The sequence below is a fragment of the Cnephaeus nilssonii genome (genome assembly GCF_951640355.1).
Source record: "Cnephaeus nilssonii genome assembly, chromosome: 17".
NCBI classification, from domain to species: Eukaryota; Metazoa; Chordata; class Mammalia; order Chiroptera; family Vespertilionidae; genus Cnephaeus; species Cnephaeus nilssonii.
The window spans coordinates 3,444,826-3,462,852 of record NC_137088.1 but is presented as its reverse complement, the minus strand read 5'-3'; the positions used below and the strand labels follow the sequence as shown (position 1 = coordinate 3,462,852).

General features: G+C 60.1%; 1 protein-coding gene across 1 annotated transcript; it reads right to left on the bottom strand.

The window, feature by feature from the left end:
• Positions 1-405: 405 nt before the first annotated feature.
• SUMF1 (sulfatase modifying factor 1) lies at positions 406-16,915 on the bottom strand. The gene is made up of 9 exons (XM_079795297.1): positions 16,635-16,915; positions 15,029-15,202; positions 11,626-11,700; positions 9,673-9,755; positions 7,658-7,780; positions 6,452-6,566; positions 5,368-5,481; positions 4,538-4,597; positions 406-1,391 (listed from the first exon to the last, which is right to left on the bottom strand). Exons 1-9 carry the CDS (start codon positions 16,902-16,904, stop codon positions 1,281-1,283), a joined length of 1,125 nt encoding a protein of 374 aa, XP_079651423.1. The 5' UTR covers positions 16,905-16,915; the 3' UTR covers positions 406-1,280.
• Positions 16,916-18,027: the final 1,112 nt, after the last annotated feature.

The window sequence follows — 18,027 nt, the reverse complement described above, 5'->3', positions numbered from 1 at the left end:
AATCAATAAAAGTATATTTTTAAAAAAGAGTAGCGATCGAGTGTTGGCTGAGTCTCCGCTGACTTTCTGAACCCAAAGGAAGGGAGCCGTTTCTTCCCAGTGACAGGAGGACCACCTGCGGGTCTGCGTGGGATCGGACGGGCCCTGACGAGGCCCCTGCGTGGAAGCGTCACTGCAGCGTGACGGTTCCAGGCCGCCAGCCCAGGCAGCCCCTGGATGTGCCTGCCTCCCGGGGACCGAGAAACAAGGTCCCGCGAGGCCCCTGGCGGGACAGCCTGCTTGTGGAATACATTCCCACGGTGGCCCACACCCCAGTGGTGGAGCAGCTGAGAGGGACGTTTTCTAGCTAACAAACCCACCCCTACCCGTCATCTCTTTAAAGAAAACGCGAGGGAGCAGAAAGGAGCCGGGGTGTGAAGGCGGACTCGGCACAGTTTATTCCACGTGGCGCCAGTTCAGGCACCGACCCCGCAGCCAGCGCCCGGCTTCCCTTGCACGCGGGCCCGGAGGCAGTCCCCCGCTCTCCCGCCTCCGCTCCTGCGTCTGGGTGCAGCAGGCTTCTCCGTTTGGCACACGTCCCACACCCACAGGAGGCTTTGGGGAGGGGGGCTAGGCTGTGACTGCCCCCCCGAACCAAAGGCACTTAATGTTAAAGATAAAGCTCAGCAGAGTCACCCACAGACTTCCTGCGCGTCCAGAAAGCTGACCTTAAACCCACAGTCACGGCCCATGGGAGTCGTCGTAACACGTGAACGACGCTCTTGTCCTTGAAAAACAAAGGGCAAGTGACTGTAAGACTCAGGCCACCCCCTCCCCAAAGAAGCCTAAGAGAACTCACTTCACATGATTAGAATTACGCACGGTCACACGTGGGGAGCAGCTCAGAAACGACCTGTCACACACGCCCCTGTGAAATCACTCGACTCGGACGTGTAGAACCGGGGAGCCTGAGGCCCAGCACCCCCTCCCTGGCCGAGGGTCACCGTGGACCTGGGGTCTAACCCCAGACAGCGCCTGGGGAGAGCACAGCCCCCGAAGCCTCGCTCCGGGCTCCCCCCCCTTTAAAAGCCCCCCAAAGGGAAACATGGCAATGGTCCCGAACCAGCACCGACAGCCACGTGCGGTGCAGGTCAGCGATTTGGTCTCACAGGCGGTTCCTTTGGCAGCTGGCGGGCCCGCCCCGCCCCGGGTGTCTGTCCACGGGTGGCCCCTCCTGCCCAGGGAGGCCGAGCGTGGGTTGGACACGCCTTCTCCTGGGCCTGGGGCGGCTCTGCTTGGGCTCAGCTGGTGATGGGCAGGTGGTCGGCCGCGCAGCGGAATCCCAGGTTGGAGGCGGAGCTGTCGGGGGTGTTCTGGCTTCGGGCCGCACAGCGGTACCTGTAGCAGTAGGACTGCAGGGGGAGAGAGGTGAGGGCAGGGACCTGTAGAAGGAGGACTGCAGGGGGAGAGAGGTGAGGGCAGGGACCTGTAGGAGGAGGACTGCAGGGGGGAGGTGAGTGCAGGGACCTGTAGGAGGAGGACTGCAGGGGGAGGTGAGGGCAGGGACCTGTAGGAGGAGGACTGCAGGGGGGAGGTGATGCAGGGACCTGTAGGAGGAGGACTGCAGGGGGAGGTGAGGGCAGGGACCTGTAGGAGGAGGACTGCAGGGGGGAGGTGATGCAGGGACCTGTAGCAGTAGGACTGCAGGAGGAGAGAGTTTGAGCAACAGGATGTCAGGGCGAGCACCACTCTAAACAGTAAAAAGTAAATTGACGAGCCCAGGTTACCATCTGAGGCTGGCACTGCACCCCGGGTCTTTACGTGCTATTTAGTGACCAGGGCAGAGTCGTGACAGAGTGTTAAACGAGCACGGCAGGACACAGCACTGCGTGTGGTGCGATCTCGACCTAGGAATGGCGAATGCGGAGAAAAGGCCTGGGGTTCCCACGCCCACAGTATGACCTCGGTCCCCTCAGGCGGGAGTCTGTCTCCCACGCTGAGCTGAGCCGTGTGGGAGCTCAGTCTGCAGGCTTTGCTGGAAATAGTGGCAGAGTGTAGTCAAGGGCCGGGGCGTGTGCGAGTGGGACCCGAGGCGGGCAAAGCCCCGGCGTGCTCCGAAGACAGGAACGTGCAAAGTCTGGCAGTAAAAGCACGTCTCAGCCCCGGGGCTGGTCAGGCGGGGCCGTCACAGCCGGCGGGCAGGGTGCGGGTGCGGGAGCTCTGGGTATCGGATGTGGGTGGGATGGGACGTCCAGCACAGAGGCTGGGACCTGAGACAGTGGGAGACAGACCGCGATGCCCAGGGCAGGAGGGTCACCACAGCGTGTGTGACGCCCGGACATACGGAATAATCCACGTGGGAAGAAGAAAATGCAAGTCACCAAAAGCTGGGTAGAACAGGGATCAGTCGTTTTCTTCAGGAAGTAGAATGGTGTTATTTTCATTTTCATGTAGCTTATTTGCTTTCTAATTGGTAATGCAATGGGAATGTTTTGTTTGTAAAACAAAAAGCTTAAAATCAGGAACAAACTAAAGGGCTGGTCCTTCCTTAGGTCACAGCAGCCCCCAAAACCTCTCTGAAATCAATAAAAATATATTTGAAAAAAAGAAAAAGAAAATCTCCCCTGAACCACATGACTGTGCAGAGCGGAGCTCTGTCCGTGTCGCTGGAAGGGAGCTGGGGCCGGGCCGGCGCAGGACACCGGGTCCTTTCCGGCCGCGCTCAGGGAACGCTCGCTCCGCGCAGTGCGTTTCCTCCGAGGAGCAGGAGCCGAAGCGGAAAGGGCCTGACTTTAAGTGTCCTGCTGCTCTTTCCCCAAGTCTACTTCCAGCGCCGGGATGGTTCCTGATGTAGCTCTGAGCGGCTGGAATAGGGGTCATTTTATTAATTAAGAACAGAGGCGTGGGAGGACCGTGCGAGCCGTTTCATCGGAGGGGCTAATTCCGGAGAAACGGGCCGCAGTGTCCTGCTGAGAACGGCCCGGCCGGGAACAATCCACTGAAGACTGGGGCCCGCTCCCCCCGGGCCCTGAAGCCAAGCGGCAGCGGCGTGGCTTCGGCGAGAGGAGGACTCTCGGGGATAGAGGAAGCTTTCGGGTAACTGTAGGTCATTATAAAGAAAACCACAGCAGCCAGGCCTGGGGTTCCCCGCGTCACTCTGGCCACGGACAGTAGCGCCTGCGTGAGGAGCCTGGCGGAGGGCGGGGGGAGGGGGAGCCGAGGGCGGGGGGAGAAGCGGGAGATTGCCTCCACGCTGGGGCCGGCCGAGCAGAAGGTCCCACGGGATGAACTGAGCACATTCATCAGGACGCACGCTGCTGCTGGAGCGCTCCCTCTGGGAACCGTCCTGAGAACGCCACACGTGTTACCTCACTTCACCCCCGCACCGGGGGTCAGTGTTACGAGGGTCTGACTTGCACGCCTGAAGGGAAACTGAGGCACGGGGATGCTGAGTGTGCCCAGGCCCCAGCTGGGAAGGGGTGGTGGCAGATGACAGCCTTTTCAGTCCACCCAGGGCTCCTCTGATGCCACGTGCCTGGCTCTCTGTGCCCCCGCCTCCGACGGAAGCTGCGAGGAATCAGCAGCGCTCACCCAGCCACGCACACTGGCCCGGCCCGGCCAAAGGACGCCCCGTCTCAGCAAGGTGCCCCCATTCAACATGAAGTACCGGCTCCTTCCTCTTCCTGGCTCCCTCCTATGCTGAGAGCCACTGCCGGGGCTCTGCCTTTCGAGCTAGGGATTCGGTAGTGGGACCCACATTCCGAAGGAGGGGAAACGACCTCTACAATAGAGGAGATGGCGAAGGAGGAGGGGGCTGGCAGCAGCCAGCTCTTACTGAGTCACGACCACGAGCGAGGCCCTGTTCCACGTGCTCACGTGGGTCCCTTCAGTCCTCGTAAGGACCCCACAGTAGGTGCCCCTGTGACGTGCGTTTTACACACGTGACAAGTGAGGCTAGAAAGGTCAGGTCCCAAGGGCACAGAGGGGCAAGGAGCAGTTCCAGACCTCAGCCCGGATCTAATCCCAGAGCCCCCATCTTCACCTGGACGCCGAGTCCTTACACGGTTACCCGGACACCCCGGCACTCCGCTGGACCGAGCCCCAGCTCCGACCTGAGGCTCAGCCCACGGGCAGCCACCCCCTCCCGAGGCGCCGCTCATCTCAGAGCCGCTCCGCACCCAGAGCGCCGGAGGCTTCCACGCGGCCCATCAGCCACCTCTGACCTCAACCTCATCTCCCAGAACGCGGGCATGCACACGCGTCCCGATTCACAGGGGTGTTCTCAGGCTTTCCTGCTGGAAAGCCCCCTCCTGACACTCCCCGCCGCCCCGGTTCTCGGGGCCACAGGTCTCTCAGACGCCACACGTGGGACTGGCTGACAGGTCGTTCACAGCCTCTGCTCCCCGCGCCCCGCCCAGCCCGGAGGGGCTTACGACGTTGCTCGGGCTTCCAGGGGGTCAGGTCTGCACTGGCAGGAGCAGGGGACGCCATGGGCTGAGGTTCACAATGGACGCGTGCACCTGCCACAGACACCCCACAGGGCTCGGACTCGACTCACCTTATGGCACATGTAGGAGCCGCCTTTCTTCACCCGGTCCTTCCCGGAGGGGGGCCCCTTCTGCGGAGGAGGGGAGAGCTGCTGAGTCCAGGGAGCCGCTGCCTCCCGCTGGACCGAGTCCGTTCAGTCTCACCAGCTCCCTCGGGGTGGCCTACACACCACGTGCACTCCGGCCAGGGCCTTGCGCCTGCACCCCTGCACCCCCCCAATCCCCCTCCAATTCCCACCGTGCTCTAAGGCCCAGCCCCACCTCTCAACCCACAGCACTTGTAGGGGGCATGCAGGAGGCAGCTGGGCACTTGTCGCCTCGATGACTGGGATGCTGCCATGGCACCCCATGTCACCCCGACATCACCCCCGTGACCCCGCTCCCCTGATCTGCAGTCACCCGCACCCTAACTGGCCTGCTCCACCAGCCGGCGGCCTCTCTGAATTAGGTCTTCACAGCCTACTGTGCAACTCTAATAAACCCTTTGCTGACCGAGGAAGGAATCTGCTTTTTATTTTACTTACTTATTTATCTATGTATTTATTTTTAAAATATACTTTTATTGATTTCAGAGAGGAAGGGAGAGAGAGAGATAGAAACATCAATGATAAGAGAGAATCATTGATTGGCTGCCTCCTGCATGCCCCCCACTGGGGACCAAGCCCGCAACCTGGGCAAGTGCCCTAACCTTGACCTCCTGTTTCCTAGGTCAACGCTCCCAGGCACACATGCTGCCAGGTGAGATCAGAGACGGACTGAGCGGCCCCCTGGGGAAACCCCGGGACTAACGTGAGAGCACCAGAACCCCCTCAGAACCACGGGGCGCCTGCCCAGTACTCACCGGGTTAAGCGCCTCCTCAGCAGAATGGTGCACGGTCCACCAGTCTGCCGTCCACTCCCACGCATTCCCCACTATATTGTACAAGCCGTAGCCGTTGGGAGGAAAGGCATCGACCTGAAGATACACAGGGAAACCGCGGTCATGCCACTCACCTCGCTTAGAGACCTGTGTGTCGCCCTAGCTGGTGTGGCTCAGTGGATAGAGGTCGGCCTGTGGACTGAAGGGTCCCAGGTTCGATTCTGATCAAGGGCAATACCTGGGTTGCAGGCTCAATCCCCAGTAGGGGGCGTGAAGGAGGCAGCTGACCAATGATTCTCTCATCATTGATGTTTCCATCTCTCTCTCCTCTCCCTTCCTCTCTGAAATCAATAAAAACAAACAAAAAAAGAAACCTCTGTGAGCAGAAACGCACCAGGAGCTGTAAGTTCCAAGTCTGAATACTAATTTTTATCCCAGCAGTCAAATACAATGTGGCCAACGTACAAATAAAAATAAAAGAGCTATTTTCCGGCTTGCGCTCTCCAGGGGAATTCAGAAACCGAAGGAGAGTTTATACATAGTACCCTGGAGGGAAGCCAGCAGTTATTCCTGACGGGGAGACTAGTACTGATCATTAGTCAGACCTGTATCTGATGGGGGCGGGGGGGAGGATGTTACATCTGCAGAACCACATGAGACCCAATGGGAGCCTGTCCTCAGAGCTGAGCTGTGCTGGCCACACAGTGTCTCAGCGCTGAGTCCCCACGCCAGCTGTCCCCGCAGCCAGCGCCACTGACCACCGTCCTCAGCGTCGCGAGCCGAAATGGGCGGGATGAGCCACATGCCAACAGGGCCTAAGGGGCAGAATTCCAGCCTGGGAATTTTCTCCCTTACACTCCTCTTGTTTTCCCCAAGTTTCTACAGCAACTATCACCGAATCAGAAAGGAAACACGTTATAAACACTGCCTGGTTGATACTGGCATTCGCTGTGTGCACAGTGGCTGGACGTGGGGCGGCACATGGGGCAGAGAGGAGCGAGGCGGTCACCCATCCCTCGTCTCTGGTCCCTGGAGCTGCCGCCTCGTCCGAAGCCTCGCTACTCACGGGCGCGGTGCCTCGGAAGCCGTCCTCGCCGGTGTTGGTCACAGGAAACTCGCCCTGCCAGAGGTTGGCATAGTGCTGGCCCCTCGGCTGCAGTTTGTTGCCCCAGGGGAAGAGTCTGCCGGGAGAGATGCAGGCGTCAGCCGTCAGCCCGGCCCACGGGTGTCAGCCGGCCACGGGCATCAGGTGCCGCACAGGCCTCAGCCGGCCACGGGCATCAGGTGCCGCACAGGCCTCAGCTGGCCACGGGCATCAGGTGCCGCACAGGCCTCAGCCGGCCACGGGCATCAGGTGCCTCACAGGCCTCAGCCGGCCACGGGCATCAGGTGCCTCACAGGCCTCAGCCTGGCCACGGGCATCAGGTGCCGCACTGGCCTCAGCCGGCCACGGGCATCAGGTGCCGCACAGGCCTCAGCCGGCCACGGGCATCAGGTGCCGCACAGGCCTCAGCCTGGCCACGGGCATCAGGTGCCGCACTGGCCTCAGCCGGCCACGGGCATCAGGTGCCTCACAGGCCTCAGCCGGCCACGGGCATCAGGTGCCTCACAGGCCTCAGCCTGGCCACGGGCATCAGGTGCCGCACTGGCCTCAGCCGGCCACGTGGCCAGCAGGGACGCAGTGAAAGGGAACACCGTTCACGTGCTCTGAGTGAGCGACGTGATTTTAAATCCTAAATGTGTAAAAATAAGCAAAGCTTCTACTCGGGGTTTTGTAACTTCCGCACAGCTAGTTCGCGTCCAGGTCCCACACCTGTCTCCACGGGTGCTCCCTGGAAGCATTCGCAGGACCTGGGGACTCGCGGAAGGCTGGGAGGCGACCCGGGCTGGACCCCAGGGCAGTGTCCACACCATGGCCGCACGCTTTAGAGCGGCCTCGCGGCTCTAGGAGCCTTTTCCATAGTGAGTTTCCCGGCTCTCGGCTCTCAGCTCCTGCGGCAGAGAAATGCGCTGCTTCCAGAGAAGCCGGAGTAAGAAAATACTGGCGGCCGCGGCCGCGAGCCTGGGAGGCCTGTGCCACACCAGCCTGGCTGCGGGCGCCATGGACGCAGGAGCCGCCCGCCCCACACTGCTGACCACTGGTCACGTCGCAGCATCTTCGGGGGCATGAGGCAAGCCCGGGACGGAAGCCTGGGTGTAGAGCGGCTCTCTAACCAGAACCAGTCCCAGATCTGGAAGAAGCCGGCACCTGTTCGGGCGAGACGGGCCATACCTGTCGTGCAGGCCCCCGCGGCAGCTGTACTCCCACTCGGCCTCCGTGGGCAGGCGCTTCCCGGCCCACGCGCAGTAGGCCGCCGCGTCGTTCCAGGAGACGTGCAGGACCGGGTGGTCCGGCCTGGGGACGGCGAGCGAGGAGGGAGTGAACTGCAGGGCCCAGACCAGCTCAGCAAAGGCCAGTCCCCCAGTCCCCTCCGCTCCCGACACTGACGCGGTCCTGGTCCCCAAGCAAGTCCCCCCCCCCCCCCACCCCATGGGGTTCTGACTCCCCAGCTCCCAAAGGGTGACAATTCCTCTTAGAAGTACGATCATTTCCTCACTGTGCGGGCTCGCCCGGACCCCACGGGGCCTCACTTGGACGGTGGGTGTGGAGAGCCTCCAGCCCCCCTCTAAGGAAGGGGTGCTCCCACTGCAGGGTGCTGTCAGCCCCTTCGGGGTTCCCACAGCTGCCCGAGCCAGCTCAGAGCCACCAAGGGCTAACCAGGGCAGGGGCATGAGGCCCAGCCATTCCGGCCACCGCAGCAATCCTGTGGGCAGCAATTCTGTGGGTCTGTGTGCCCCGAGCCCCTGCGGGATTGGCCGGGACTCCGTGGGCCCACATAGTCTTAGCTCCACCACCCACCGCCCGTCCCACAGGCCTATCCTGGGCACTATGTCCCCAGCCCGCCACACCTGCTCTCCCCATGTCTGCTGCAGGGCAGCAGCTGGCTGCCCCACTCTGGAGTCCAAGTCCTTATCGTTTCTAAGGGTGCAGAGGGTCAAAGGGAAGGAAGTCTGAGAAGACAGGGACACAGACATTCCCTGGGCACTGCTTCGAGGGGCCTGCACACCCTAGTCATTTCCTGCACATCTCTAACTCCCTGCAGGAACATACCCCGACCCCATTCCTCAACAAAAGCTTGCTGAGTGCCCATTAGTGCCAGTCACTGCACGTGGAACTGGTAAGAGATGCACTTTTCACCGGCCGGCGTGGCTCAGGGGTTGAGCATCGACCTAGGAACCAGGAAGTCACGGTTCGATTCCTGGTCAGGGCACGTGTCCAGGTTGCGGGCTCAAACCCCAGTGTGGGGCGTGCAGGAGGCAGCCGGTCCATGATTCTCTCTCATCACTGGTGCTTTTCTCTCTCTCCCTCTGAAATCAATAAAAGGATTAAAAAAGTAAGAGATGCCCTCTGGGTTTCCTTCTCCCTCAGCTCTTTCTTCTACCGTTAAGTTCAAGACAGATGCTGACCGGGAGCTCAGCGGGTAGTCACCCTGAGAGACGCAGGTCCTGCGTGACTTGTGCCTCCCAGGTGTCCCCTGTGGAGGCTGCCACCCCGGGCTCCGAAGGCCTCCTGCCACTGTCCAGGGGCCACGCCCCACGCAGAGCTCCAGGTACGCCCGGCCCCCACGCCCGGCCCCCGGCCATGAGGCAATCACCAGGAATGTGGTCAGAAACAGGCGGGGTCCCGCCCGGAAGTGGGCCAGGGGAGCAGTGTCCTTGGGCTCCGAGCTGCCGCCCTGGCCCAGACCCGCCCTGGGCTCAGCGCTGCCCTACTTCTGCGGAGATAATTACCTCCGAGCCCCCAGACGTGCTGGCTGCCCCGCTCGCGGAGTTCCAGTCAGCTGGTGGCTTCAAAGTGTGTCAGCCCCGGATGGGGGGGAAAGGAGCCCTGAGCCAAGGCCTGAGCGTGCACAGCGGCCACCTGGCCGGACACTGCTCCTCCGCACAGTGCTCCCACCGCCCTCGGAGAGGAGCCGTGGGCAGGCCGCAAAGTAGACCTGCCGTGAGGCGGGGGCTGGCCGTCCAAGGGGGCGCCTTTTGCAGGACGGTGAGGGAGGCAGGCGGCCACCTAAGAGCCTCCTGAGAGCGGTGCAGGGTCTGGGTCCTCACAGAACATGCAATTGCCGGCCGCTTCGTCCCCACGAACAGTCCGAGTCCCCCGCCCGCCCCCGCAGATGAGCACCGCACGGCCTCGCAGCAGCGGGCTCTGCCCGGGACTGACCCGCGCCGCGGGGGAGCAGCCCTCACCTGTGCAGGACCGTCGAGTCGGGCCCCTCCGGGTGCCGCCAGCTGGCGCCTTTCACAGGCAACCACCAGGGAGCAGCCGCCACCTCAAAGCAAAGAGAGGAGCCGGTGAGCAGCGCGGCCGCAGGAGCGACTCAGCCCGCGCCCCAACACCCCACAGTCTCCGCCAAACCCGCGCTTCCCCGGGACACGGGGATAAAGACTGTGTGCATGGACCGACAAAGAGGAGTCGCTCATACCGTACAGCACGCGGGGCCAGCACTGCCCGCCGCAGCCCCCGAGACGTCACGATGATGCACCTGTTCCTGAGGCTGCCGTGGCTTCCAGCCCTCCCCGCCCTGCTGACCTCGCCTGGACAAACCCCAACCTTACACAGTCTCTGACTGGGGCCTTCTGTAGGAAGACTCGGCCTGGCCCGTGTTTCATACGGGCCACGGAGGCCTCTTCGGAAGGGGCAGGCTGTGCCAGGTGGGAAGGCCCACCCACGCTGGATGGTGGCTGGTGCACACGTTTTCTTAGAGCCGCTGTGCCCTGGGCACGCCGCCTGCTCCTGGGTGGACCCTCGCCGAGGTCTGGAGGGAGGGATGTCAGGCCGATGTTATTTCTTCACCCAAGTCAGACTCAGAGGGCCCGGGACCGGAAAGGGCACCCGAGGACACGCGAACAGGGTTCAGATCTGCGCCTCTGGGACCCGGCAGCCCCGTTATCCTGTCCCATCGGGCCCTCGCCTCCAGGGCTATCGCGCTTCCTGCTTCCTGGGCAGACGCCACACACCGACTCCCAGGTCAGGCGACAACTGCTCTTTTCAAAGGCAGACACCAGACACGGCCTGGGACGGGCCCCCTGCTTATCTCATCCCATCAGCCAGCCCGGGCCTCCGAGCAGCTCACTGTGACCCGCCTCACCCCACGCCCAGGCGCGCTCTCCCACCTGGACGGGTCATGCCAGGTCGGAGCCGGCAGCTTTCAACACCACGTGCTCCGACAGAGGATCCCCGGCGCCTTCATGCCTGACAAGGACTCCCTCAGTGGCCTGAGGGCCATAGCGCCCCGTGCCGGGCACATCTGGCGAAGGGACGGGCACTTGGACCAGCACCCACAGCACGTAAGGGAGACAAACTCAGGGAGATAAACTCAGAACCAGCAGGTGAGGGACCTAAGTCTGGCACGTGAGACAGAGGGCATTTCGGGTGGATGTCCCAGGGCAAGCCGAGCTGCCCACACACGGCGAAGGTCTGGTCTGAGCTGGGACAGGCAGGCCCTGCAGGTGCTTGGCCTCCGGTGATCCCAACGCATCCCTGCCCGCCTGCAAGGCTCCCTCCTCCAGGGCCTCCTCCTCCCCAGGCCTCCCCGACAGCCGACCCACTCGCTTCCCGGCACCCCGTCCTCGCCGCCCCCGCCGCGGCGCCTGCCTGCGGTGTCCCTGCTGAGACCGTCTCAGCTGTCACTGCGGCGCCACGGGTGCCGGACACGCTTATCCTTCTGAGTCTTTTTAAACAGAGGATCGTGTGCCATCCGTTTTGCTTCTAACATATTTGATATGAAATACTCATAAATCAGGTGAAAGAAATACAGTACACTGGGTTCCGGGCCTATGTTGCTGCGTCCCTGGACTTCGAGGCTGAGGCCAGGGCGGGACCTCTGTGCCCAGTTCTCAGCACAGCACGGCCCTGGCAGACTGTGGGCACCTCTAAAACGGACCGCATTTCAGCCAGAGAGCAAACCTTCACCCAGAGGAGCCACGCTCACGTCCATCCCTAGAGACGGCCAAGCACAGACCCGAGAGACGGCAGCCACAAGCAGGCATGAACCCCACGGTGCTCCAAGGCCAAGGGCTGCGAGGCCCCTGTGCGCTGGGCTCAGGGCAGTGCCGCTCACCGCCCCAGGATGCCGCTGGCTGCTGGACAGCCGGGCCACGGCGGTGCCGCTGACACGCGGGAGCCGCTCCGGTACTCACTGCCTGCTGGATGCCGGCCTTCACCTGCTCGCTCAGCAGGCCTTCGAAGACGAAGGAGTCGCCGAACTTCTCGGCCTGCGGGAAAAGGGACAGGACCCGGGAGGGCTGTGGTCACGCGTGCCACACGTGCCCTGTCTCTGGTCCAGTACACTGAGGTCTCGCCTGACTTCCCAGGGGAAACAGAAATGGCCTGAAGCACCTGGCTTCCTCCCCGCAGGTGACTGTCACTCAGAGACCATCCCGTCAGGCTCTGCGGCTGATGCGAATGCCGCCGGGGAGACTGGCTTTGGGAAGGTAACTGCTCCTGGTGACGAAAGCCAGCCCCGAGTATTTCAGATGGTTTACGACATACTGGCCCCTTTTCATGTGGATTTCACCATCAACCCCTGTCCTTGTTCTTCCCAGATCCAGCTGAGAGCATTAACGTGCAGTCTGCTAATGCCCTGACACATTCTAACCCACGAAGGTGTCCACTGTGCTGACAAGGGCCCAGCACCGATGGAATCCATATTTGACGATGCGTAGTTACCACCACTGTCTGGGTCCTCATCTACCCGCTCACTCTGTGCACGTGACCCTCTCTGCAGGCGCACACCGGCCCTGGCTCTCCGGGACGCCATAATCCTGGGTCTCCTCCTCCGCTCCCACTCTTCCTGCTTAGCTCCTGAAACACACAGGCTCTTCCTCCAGCCCCCAACACCGCGGCTCCCAGGCCCGGCCCGGCCCTGTGCTCACTGTCCCCACAGCCTCTCGGGCTCCGTGCCGTCGAGGAGGCCAGGCCGGCTTGTTACAAAGACTGGCTCTGGAGGTCTGGGTGAGGCCAGGAACCTGCACAAGAACAGGTCAGCTGCCGGGTCTCCGTCCAGGAGACCACACTCTGGGACACACCACGTTCAGAGGGACAAACTCCCAAGGTCATCGCTTTAATGAAGGAAAGCACGTAACGCCTCTCACATCTCTACCTCAGGCCAGTCCTGTCCTCAGGAGACATTGCCTGCCTCCGGGGTCCCTGTCCCTGCATTTCAGGCCTTACGAGTACCCCGAACTCCTTCTCCTAAAGGACTCTTCTCATCACCTTTCCTTAACCCCACTCTTCCTCCTGGTTCTGTGGTCCCAATGAGCCTGCGTACCTAAACCTTCATCAACACCTACCAGTGCCTGCGTACCTAAGCCTTCACCCAACACCTACCAGTGCCTACGAACCTAAACCTTCATCAACACCTACCAGTGCCTGCGTACCTAAGCCTTCATCCAACACCTACCAGTGCCTGTGAACCTAAACCTTCATCAATACCTACCAAGTGCCTGCATACCTAAGCCTTCATCCAACACCTACCAGTGCCTGCGAACCTAAGCCTTCACCCAACACCTATCCAACACCTACCAGTGCCTGCGAACCTAAGCCTTCACCCAACACCTACCAGTGCCTGCGAATCTAAGCCTTCACCCAACACCTACCAGTGCCTGCGAACCTAAGCCTTCACCCAACACCTATCCAACACCTACCAGTGCCTGCGAACCTAAGCCTTCACCCAACACCTACCAGTGCCTGCGTACCTAAGCCTTCATCCCACACCTATGGAACACCCACCAGGTGCCCGTTTTGGACTGAACAACAGAGCTCAAGGTCAGTATTCGAGGCATGGCCCCGCCCTCATCGTGCTTACACGGGGGCACAGACAAAATCCAAGCCAAGTGAAGAAAGCAAGAAAATAGTGACAACTTGACTTGACCTTGTAAGGCAAAGAGTAGCGAGAAAGGCTCCTTTCGCGGACTGAGCAGAGGGGCCTCCGAGGGGACGTGTAAGCCGAGATGACTCACGGATGAGAGGCAGCCAGCCACGCACAGCAGGGGCCGGCGCGGAGCCAGGAAACTCCAGGACGGGGGAGACACGGGCCCCTGAGCTGAGAAGGAGGGGCGAGTCGTCCAGGAAAAGAAGCAAGAGCAGCCACGAGAGCAGGTGGGCTGGGAAGCGAAGTGGAGGGACAAAGAAAGTGAGAAGAGGCAAAACCAGGAGGCACTGTGTCCAGACCAGTCCTTAACCCTCCTTGCGTCTGGACCCCTCGGGCAGAGTGAAGCTGACAGGACCCCCTTCTCAGGACGACATGTGTGAGTGGATAAAGTAAAATCAATACGATTGCAAAGAAAACTAGTTCTATCAGAATCTTCATCAAATTTTGGCTACAGGAGTACACATGTGCTCTGTATTAATATATTAACTGCGATCTCGTGGCAGGTACAATAGTCATCATTTCTAAGGAGGGGACGAAAGCAAACAATGACACGACGTCTGTAACAGCAACACTGAGACAAAGTGTCTGGTTTCTGTGGGCGACAGAATCACAGGTCCTGCTACTACTGCGGTTGGTTGTCTGCCCCATAATGAAGGAAATGCGAGATCCCAGCTAGAGGGCAGAAAAAACGCAGGTGTAACTGCCCCATCCGAGGTTCTGGCTGCCGTAACTTCTGTGCCTCCCATCTTCACGGAGAACCCTGGTCTCAGCTTCCGTCCCTGGGAGCCGCCGGCTAACTTCATCGGACTGTTGATGAACCTGGCGAGAGCATCCTCAGGACAGGGAGCACGGGGTCTCTGCTCCCACAAATAGGCACAAGAGACACAAGCGCTCTGCCCATTTTAGGGAATGCCCAAGAAACAGGACAGTGCGAAGCCAAACCTGCATGCTGCTTCGTGTCAGCATTCACTCTCAAGTTATTTTTAATTAAGGGGAAAAAAAGACAAGGACTCCACACACTGAGGGCGAGGGTGGCGTCCTGTGGTGAGAGAGCAGGGAAAACAGCGCTTATAGGACCAGCACAATTGAGACGCTCACAGGAACCCGCACTGGACAGCCTCCCTGACCCTCCTCCAGTCAGGACACACCTGCTTGGAACCTGGCTTCCTGATCCAGAGACCACAGCAGGAGGCCGGCCCTGCCTGCCATGGGGTCGCCTACGAGTCACAGGCACTGGAATACAACCAGGAAAACGCAAAGCTGCCTTTCAGCACCTGTCTCTTGGGAAACAGGTTTCTGAAACAACCAAACTGCAATTTCCTGAGCGGGAAACGTGGCCTTACTTTACATGTGGTCTGCTATCCCAAAAGGCCCGGTGGGCAGTGGGACGGCCGGGCATACTGAAGCACTAGCATGATACAGCAGAACAGCAAAGGGCACAGGCCCTGGGCCACACCGGCCACGCTGGCATCCCAGCTCCCCACCAACCAGCCTGCGACTCAGGGCAAGCCACTTTCCTAAGCCTCAGCTTGCTACCTAAAAGGTAACCTACCACACAGAGTTGCTAGAATTCAATTAGACGCTATGTATGCAAAGTGCTGAGCACAGTGCCGGGCCCACAGGGAAAGTGGTGGGAGAGCAAGCTGTCCCTCCCCACCCGGACCCGTTACCTCGGTCAGGTAGCCGGTGGCGTTCACGAACCTCTCGAAGTCCGCGTTACTGACTTCATAGGCGTCCATGTAGAAGGCATCCACGGTGACTCTCCTGGCGGGCGCCTCCCCGTCCTGCTTGATCTGAGGGTCATCCGTGCCCATGGTGAACACGCCGGCAGGGATGGAGGCCATCTGCAGTGGGGGGGGGGGGGGGGGGGGGAGGCGCCCGGCACACAGTGAGCACCCGGGATGGAGCAAACCCCACGGGCGGAAATCACTGTCCAGCACACTGAGGAAACGGAAGGACCAGTCACATCAAACGCAAACTCTTTAGAAAAGGGGCTTCTTTGGTCAAAGTTCTACACGTAAACATGAGGGCCTGCCGTGGAAGCGGGTCTGGCTACAGCCCCAGCCTGACAATGACTGGAACGCAGAGTCATGGAGCGCATTCCACTTCCACATACGTGGCTTTTATCCTTTAGCACCCTCTAGTTCCTTTTGAATTGTTGTGAAAAGCAAATGTAAAAATGCCAGGCGGAATGTCTTTAAAAACCCACGGAATGAATGTGGGCCTCCCGTGAGAATGGAAATGTCTTAAGTCGCTGGGATGGAACATCTAAAGAGCCGAAGGGGCCATGTCTCGTCCCCATGCCCTCGTCCCAATTATTTCCTAATTGCAACTCCTTGGTTCCCATGATCAACAACCACCGGTTCCTACTTTGTATTTCCACCCACTGTCTCTGCTAGCGGTTGCCTTCAATTCCGTGCCTGCGTGTCCCAATGAACATGGAGCTATGTTCATTTATGACATGTGAGTCATAAATGTCCTATTACTTGTCTTCAGAAATCAGGCTTGACTACTCCCGTCCCCGGATCCCAACACCAGAGGTCACCAGTCCTGCTGGGTCTCCCAAACTTCCATCCCTCCAGCCTCCCCCCTCCTTTAACCCCAGATACTGCGGTCGCCTCACCATTGGCCTCCCTGTCTGGCCTCACCCTTCCTCACTCCTTGCTCCTAAGCCCTCGACCCTCCACTCACTCACCCATTCCCCACACCCTGAAGCCCTCCCGAACTTCCTGCAATGCCAGGCTCCTGTCCCGGATGCGGTTTATGACAGCTGTTTGTAACAGAAAGATAAACAATCTAAATGCTCATCAGCAGTGAACCGGCCAAGAGAGCAGCTGCTGTTGACGAGCCCTGCCCTGCCCACGCGCTGCAGTGCCAGGGACACCGGGACAGCAGGTCCTGGCCCTCAGGCTTCTGCGAGAGAGACGACCCACAAGCGGGCGATCAAGTCAGGGATGCGGAGGCCGATTCCTTCAGTCAACGAGGGAGGAACCAGCCCTTAAAACCCAACCCCCGTGACTTAAAATTCTGGGTATTAATAAGACAGGGAAAGGGGCGGAAAACAGGGGGTGGGGAGGATGAGGGGCAGCTGGCCTCCAAGTAAACCCCCGAAGCTGCGCGCAGACCCGGAGCAGCGAGGACGCCGCCGGGAGCCCGACCGGGAGGGACGGCGTGGGTGTGGCGGCCACCTTTCCCCGCCCCCCACCTGCTCCAGCCCGGCCCTCGCCCGCCCGCAGAACCGTGGACCCCACACGCCGCCCGGGATCGAGAGAGCACCTTGGCAGGCGCGGGAGGCCGCGGGGCAGAACCCGGGCCCGGCGCGTTCGCCTCCCGAGAGTAGCGGTGCGCGGCCGCCGCGCTGCCGGGGACCCCGGGCCGCTGGGGGGCGCCGCAGCCGCACGAGCCCGCGAGGGACGCCGCACCAGCGCCCGTCCCGACCTCCGCGCCCGCCGCCGCCCCGCCCGGCAGCGCGAGCATCGGCAGCAGGACCACCAGCCCGAGCGCGGCGCGGCGCCCACCGGCCGACCCCAGCGCGGGCGCAGCCATGTTGTCCTGTGCGCCACGTGACTTTGTGGGTCACGTGGCCCCGCCCTCCTTAAAGGGGCCGGTCCCGCGGGCTGACGCGCCGTGGACTTGACTTTCCTACCTGCTCGCCACCTCTCTCCAGCCGCCTCGTTTTGGCCGCGCTCCTTCTAGGCTCTGCTGACGTTAAAAACATGACAAAAACCTACAAAAATCCTCCTGGCCTTCCACAGACTATGCGCCCCGTTATTATTCCTTGGCTGAAAAAATTGTGATCAAATTTACTTAGCATTCGCCATGTGCCAGGCACCATGCTAAGCACTTCACTCTTTGAAAGTTCATTTAGTCCTCACAACGACCCTGTACTATTGAGTACGCAGAGCAATTAAGTGACTTGCCCAAGGTCAAAAATGAGATTTAAACCCCGCCGCACTGGGTCTCGTATCTCTCTATGGGGGCAGGTACAGCGTTTTAGCATTTAATGCTGTACCCTCCGTGCCTAGAAGAAGGAGAGGTACATATAAGTGTTCCGTAAATATTTGTTGAATGACTGTGTTCCGTAAATATTTGTTGAATGACTGAATGAACGATCGAAAGAATAAAAACCTTCAGACTGTGAAAAGACAACATCTGAACATCAACATTCCTCAGATAACAGTGCTCAGAGCATTTGTAAAACCGACCCTGGAGGTCAGGGCCTTTGTCCCAGCAGAAGCTTGCTGCCTGGCAGTATGAAGCTCATGCAGACATTTAGGGTGTGACGCCCCATCTTGCTGCCTGGCAGTATGAAGCTCATGCAGACATTTAGGGTGTGACGCCCCATCTTCATGCCAGGAGGGACTGATCCATGCATGGAACAGCATCTCCACCCAAGGGTTTGCGAAGATCCGTTTGAATTCAGTCAACAAGTGTTTATTGAGTAGAGTGTTGCAGAGCACAATTCGAGGCACTGAGGGAACAGCAGGGAACAAAACAGATGAAAATTCTAGTCCTTGTGGAAAGGACATTAAAATCTTCTTTAAAATATGAACTACTTCGAACATTGCTTGGTATCTAGGAATAGCTCAAATTTATTAGTTATGACTATTACAATTACCAACCTATTTAATATATAAAATGAGCATTCCAGTGTATTTTTTAAAATAAC

Excerpts from the sequence above, each read along its gene's own strand:
- SUMF1 (XM_079795297.1), bottom strand. The coding sequence starts at position 16,904 with ATGGCTGCGCCCGCGCTGGGGTCGGCCGGTGGGCGCCGCGCCGCGCTC. Across the intron at positions 11,701-15,028 it reads CCACCGGCTACCTGACCGAG|GCCGAGAAGTTCGGCGACTC; the intron begins GTAACGGGTCCG and ends CTTTTCCCGCAG. Across the intron at positions 7,781-9,672 it reads GACTCGACGGTCCTGCACAG|GCCGGACCACCCGGTCCTGC; the intron begins GTGAGGGCTGCT and ends CGCCGTCCCCAG.